Source organism: Citrus clementina, unplaced genomic scaffold (assembly GCF_000493195.1).
Source record: "Citrus clementina cultivar Clemenules unplaced genomic scaffold, Citrus_clementina_v1.0 scaffold_2, whole genome shotgun sequence".
In the NCBI taxonomy this organism is placed as follows: Eukaryota; Viridiplantae; Streptophyta; class Magnoliopsida; order Sapindales; family Rutaceae; genus Citrus; species Citrus x clementina.
In genome coordinates this window covers 21,683,176-21,688,207 of record NW_006262688.1, presented here as the reverse complement: position 1 = coordinate 21,688,207, position 5,032 = coordinate 21,683,176, and the positions used below count along the sequence as shown (strand labels likewise).

Below are 5,032 nucleotides of genomic sequence, written 5' to 3'. Positions count from 1 at the left end.
TGTTTGTTTTTTTCAACTTAAAAATTAAAAAATATGTACTTTTACATTGGTATCGGTATTAAATTGGAATGTTAAGTAAATAATATATTAATTACCACAATATTTGAATGTTTATAAATAAAAACTTATTCAAGGGAATGTATAATTTTTTGGAAATTTTAATATATAAAATACCATAATTTTAAATTTATCGTATATAATATAAGAAAGAAAAAACAGAGATATTTTATGTGGAGTAAATGTCTATGGGTGAGTTTGTGATAGACATGAAAAATAAATTATAAAACAAGAATATTTTTGACATTAACAAATAATTGACTTAATTCATATTTCTCCATTAAATAAAAAGCAAAAAAAATTGACTTATTTTATTAAGTTAAAATTATCTAAAAAATCTCATTAAGTTATAAAAATAAATATTTTTAATTAACTTAATTAATTAAATTAAATCACTTTATATCATTAAATTAAAAAACAATCGCCACCTAAATCAGTCAATAAAAGAAAAAATACGGCCCATTTGACCAATGCGGACACGTCAGCTTTTCATTGTAACGTTAAACAGGTTCGATTCTTTCCTGCTACTTCTCCTCTACTTCGGCACATTAAAATAAAACGCCTACAAATTTATGTATGTATGAATCGCTTGTCTCGTCTAGTCACCCCAATCAACTCGCCCAAGTCGCGCCGATTTTTTACTTTCATAACCACCGTTAAATCCCAAATTCCTCTCCGTCGCGGCCCTACCAGCCTTCCATTATCCCTTACCAAGCAATTCTCGCCCTTGCTAAGCACCCGAATTACGTCATTTGCCACCGCTAACGATCCGAATTTCCCCAAGATGGACCCGAATCCGCCCGAATCGGGCGAAGAATTCGTTCACGTCGATCCCTTGAGTGAGAGTATCGTAAGTTTGGGCGATGAGGTGAGAGATGAAAGCAGTGACCGAGATGAGACGAACGGCGCCGTTCCAGTTCCGGAAGAGACGAAGAAGGTGCTGCCTGAGGAATTGCCGAGGAGTGTTGTTATTCTCACGTGTGATTCAACGGCCGAGGGCGGCACGTGCGATGTGTACCTTGTCGGTACTGCACATGTTTCAAAGGTTATTGCTTTACGCTTGATTTTGTTAGGATTATCATTGGCTTAATTGTCTTAATCAATTCGATTTAATTCTGATCTTTCTTTATAATTATCTAATATCAAGTACACTGATGATAATATTTTGGTACAAAGTTGATAAATTGCACGTCTGTGATTAGAGGATTTGAATATAACGGTTCTGTTTGGCCGTGCTTCTTAAGGAAGCACTTTATGCGAAAGCAGCTACCAACTGCTTCTTTAAAAAGCAGTTCAAGTGCTTATTTTACTAGTTCAATTTGACCAAACACAGTACAGTTTAACTATTTGAAAGTGCTATTGATAATGTGATAATTATTCGTGTCATTATTATTGATTGTTGATGGTTGTGTGGTGGCAGGAATCATGCAGAGAAGTGGAAGCAATAATTGATTTCTTGAAACCACAGGTGCTTTCTCTTTTGAAATTCACTCAACACTTGATTGATGGACGGGTGATTTTGGCAGGTTAGCTGCCAGCATTTTGAAATTTATGGCCTGCATTAGTCATTTGAAACTTGCTATGTTGATTGCAGGTTGTTTTCTTAGAGTTATGCTCCAGTCGAGTGTCTGTGCTTACTCCTCAGAATTTGAAGGTCTGCTTCTCAATCTGTAACATACTTCTTACTTTTTTTTTTTTTGCCTTTTTCTTTTTTAAATCAATGCAGTTTACTCAGCTTTTGTTCAAGTTTCCATCTGCATGTTAAACATATATGTAGTTCACCAGGTACCTACCGTGGGAGAAATGGTGGATATGTGGAAGAAAAAGCATAACACGTTTGGAATACTTTATAGTTGGTTTCTTGCCAAGGTATATACGTTTGTTCATTTTAGTGTATACATGTGGCTGTTTAGAATAATTTATAATTGGCTTCTTGCCAAGGTATAAATGTTTGTTCATTTTAGTGTATACATGTGGCTTTTGCGGTTTCCCTTTTCAGTTAAGTGATTTTATAGAAAGTAAATTATTCCTTGATTTTCTGTTAGGTCGCAAGTCACCTTGAGATTTTTCCTGGCTCTGAGTTTCGTGTGGCATTTGAAGAAGCAATGAAGTATGGTGGCAAGGTGATACTTGGAGATCGTCCTGTGCAGGTGAGATGTGTGGCTGATTGCTGGATAGAATTTTTTCTGTTTCCTTGCTCTTTCTTCTATTCAATTCATGGTTGGTCGTGGCATTTCAATTATAGCTGAAGAAACACCCTCTACTAAGAAATTTCTGAATCTTTCACTTGTCTCGATGTGAGCTTATATCAAATGCTGGTGGTATCTAGGGATAACTTGCGTGAGATGAAAGAGTTGTTCTTTCTTGGGTTTCAGGTGAAATTTATAACCAGCCGATAAACTTTAATAATGTGCTACACTTGGAAACTGTCATGGTGATTTTATAGGTCCAAGTACTTAATCCTGCTAAGAATGTATCTTTATCCATTAAAGTAATTGATTTGGGTACATATACTAAACGTTTATAGGCTGAAAAAACTATTGGAATAATGTCTTTCTTTGGTGCTGCAAACATATTCCTCCCTCAAATGTTGTACAATATAAGGAACGTTTGTCTATTCCTAGTCCTCACAGTCCCTCCAGATCAAGGTCTAAGGCTAGTAAACCTTCCTCCTTTTGGTCCTTGTACAAGTTTCAAATGGTTAACTTAATCTAAGGTGTACTAATGTCTATTTTTGTAATTTACTTCTGCTTATTCAGGAGCGATGGTCACTTAAAGCATATGCACTTGTGTCAAGGCATCATCTATTTATTTTGTTATGGCTATTACAATTTGAAGTAATTGTCACAGATTACATTACGGAGGACATGGGAAAAGATGCCACTTTGGCATAAGATAAAATTACTTTACTCCTTCCTGTTTCAAGCATTCTTCTTGCCTAGTGCCGAGGATCTTAACAGAATGGTAGGCTTTCTTATTATCATATTTTGTCATCAGCAATAAGAGTGTTTTTGGTTAAATGTATTGACTCACCGCACTTTGCTAATTTCCCATTGCTGTCTTCAGCTGAAGGAAATGGATGATGTTGATATGCTGACTCTTGTAATTCAAGAGATGAGCAAAGCTTTTCCCACTCTACTGGAAACTCTTGTGCATGAGCGAGATCAGTAAGTATTTTCTTCGCTTATTATAAAATTCGGTATTTCACTATTTCTTTTGGTTGCAAATGACGATTTAATGGCTATAGTGATGCATAATTTTGGTTCATCTGAGCCTCTACATCTTTCAGCTCTGATAATTGAGATGCGTCACGGTAAATAGGGAAAAAGACACAGGCTTTTGCCATTCATAGCACCCAATCTGGTCTTTTGTTTGCTTGTTAAGCCCAGATTTTGTGGATGATACTTGTATTGGTTGCTTTTAAAGAATGTAATTGTTACAAACACAAAATAGTAAATCAGTAATATTGTGAAGGGTCTCTGCCCTCAGTGTCCCTTAAAAATGGCAATTAACTCATTTTCTTTTTCAAGAAACAAATAAATGGAGGTAGATCTGCAGCTGAAAGAGAGAATTCCTCTAGCAAAAACCAGAAGAAAGGAAGAGCAGTACGCTGTAGGCTTAGCCAACTATGTTAAACTGAAACTATGCTTGGCCAACACACAATGAAAGAGGATACCTAGGGCTGGGGGCCCCAGATTGTGCAAGTTGCGAATCAACTTGACCTGCCTCTCCTATTTTTCTTTGTTTTTCTTTCTTTCTTTTCTTTTTTCTTTTTCATTTTCGGAAAATTGTGATATTCTTAACATTGGTTGCAAGTACACATTTCTATCTACTTGAGTTTAAATGAACTACTCATAGTGAACGAACTAACTTGTATGTTTATTCAGGTACATGTCATCCACTTTGCTAAAAGTAGCTACCGAGCACAGTTCAGTTGTCGCAGTTGTTGGGAAGGGGCACCTACAAGGAATTAAGAACTATTGGAAGCAACCTGTTCCGGTAGGTTAACAATATCTACTGTTGGAAACTTGGTGCTTACATTTTAGTCCTTGACACTTCAAACCACAATTAGCAGTTAAAACATGTGTAGGAAATTAGCAGGACTAGTATTATTGCTTAATTGTTCAATGATTGTTATTTTCCTGGCTCTAGATCTGATTTGTTGCAAAGGCAAATATAACTCTGTCAAAAACAAAATATATATCTCTGTTAAAAGTCATTTTACGGTACCAGGATTGGTCGTTACTAGGTCTTTTTATTAACCATTGGCAAGGATAATCTCTCACCTTTAACCAATGGTCCCTATGATCCATCCCATATTCAACTATTCATGGAAATATTATAGATATTTCTTTTTGATGATATGTAAAGTTCTATCATGCACATTCCTAGATTTTCATGCTATTGAATGCCGTGTTTGTGTGTGATAGGTACATGATCTTATGACAATTCCATCCCCAAAGCCAGCAGTTTCTGCTTTAAAAGTTCTCTCTTCTTTAGGAGTTGCTGTTGCCGGGGTTGCCATCATTTCGGGCATCTATATTAACTGCAAAAAGTAATTTGCCCGATTTTCTCCGTGATCAATTCAAACAAGAGAGTTCTTTTAACCCAAACTCAACTTTTCAAAATTTGAAAGCAGCTATACAGCAAGAGGATCATAACTATGCCTTGAAAGACAATGCACACATGTATTTAATTTTTCTCTTTTAGTTCATTTTGTGAAGGTATTTCTATGAAAATGTTTGTTTCAATTTACTTAACCACTAATTTTTGCGGTTAACATTGATCACGAAAGTCGTAACCATGTAAAGAAACAAATCTGAAATGTGAGGAAGCTGTAGTTATTATGGGTGGTCAGTAAACGAGCATGTTGAGTTTTTGCATATTAAATACTAAACTCTTGATGGGTGGTTACGAGTAAAACTTTGTTACATTAATGGTATAAAGATTTAATAAAAAGCAGCACGAGGGAGAA

At 35.5% G+C, this 5,032-nt stretch overlaps 1 protein-coding gene across 2 annotated transcripts; it reads left to right on the top strand.

Moving 5' to 3' along the window:
* The first annotated feature begins 568 nt into the window (after positions 1-568).
* Positions 569-4,914, top strand: LOC18050448 (traB domain-containing protein). Of its 2 annotated transcripts, none has more exons than XR_002907214.1 (9): positions 569-1,102; positions 1,478-1,525; positions 1,652-1,711; positions 1,843-1,926; positions 2,103-2,207; positions 2,908-3,021; positions 3,124-3,224; positions 3,588-3,761; positions 3,945-4,031. XR_002907214.1 is itself a non-coding variant. In XM_006447450.2 (9 exons), the coding sequence occupies exons 1-9, from the start codon at positions 638-640 to the stop codon at positions 4,614-4,616; spliced, it is 1,218 nt and encodes a 405-aa protein (XP_006447513.1). In that variant the 5' UTR covers positions 572-637; the 3' UTR covers positions 4,617-4,914. The 2 variants fall into 2 exon arrangements, 1 of the variants encoding a protein (XP_006447513.1); XM_006447450.2 differs by lacking the exon at positions 3,588-3,761 and adding an exon at positions 4,488-4,914 and having other exon boundaries at positions 572-1,102; positions 3,945-4,056.
* Positions 4,915-5,032: the final 118 nt, after the last annotated feature.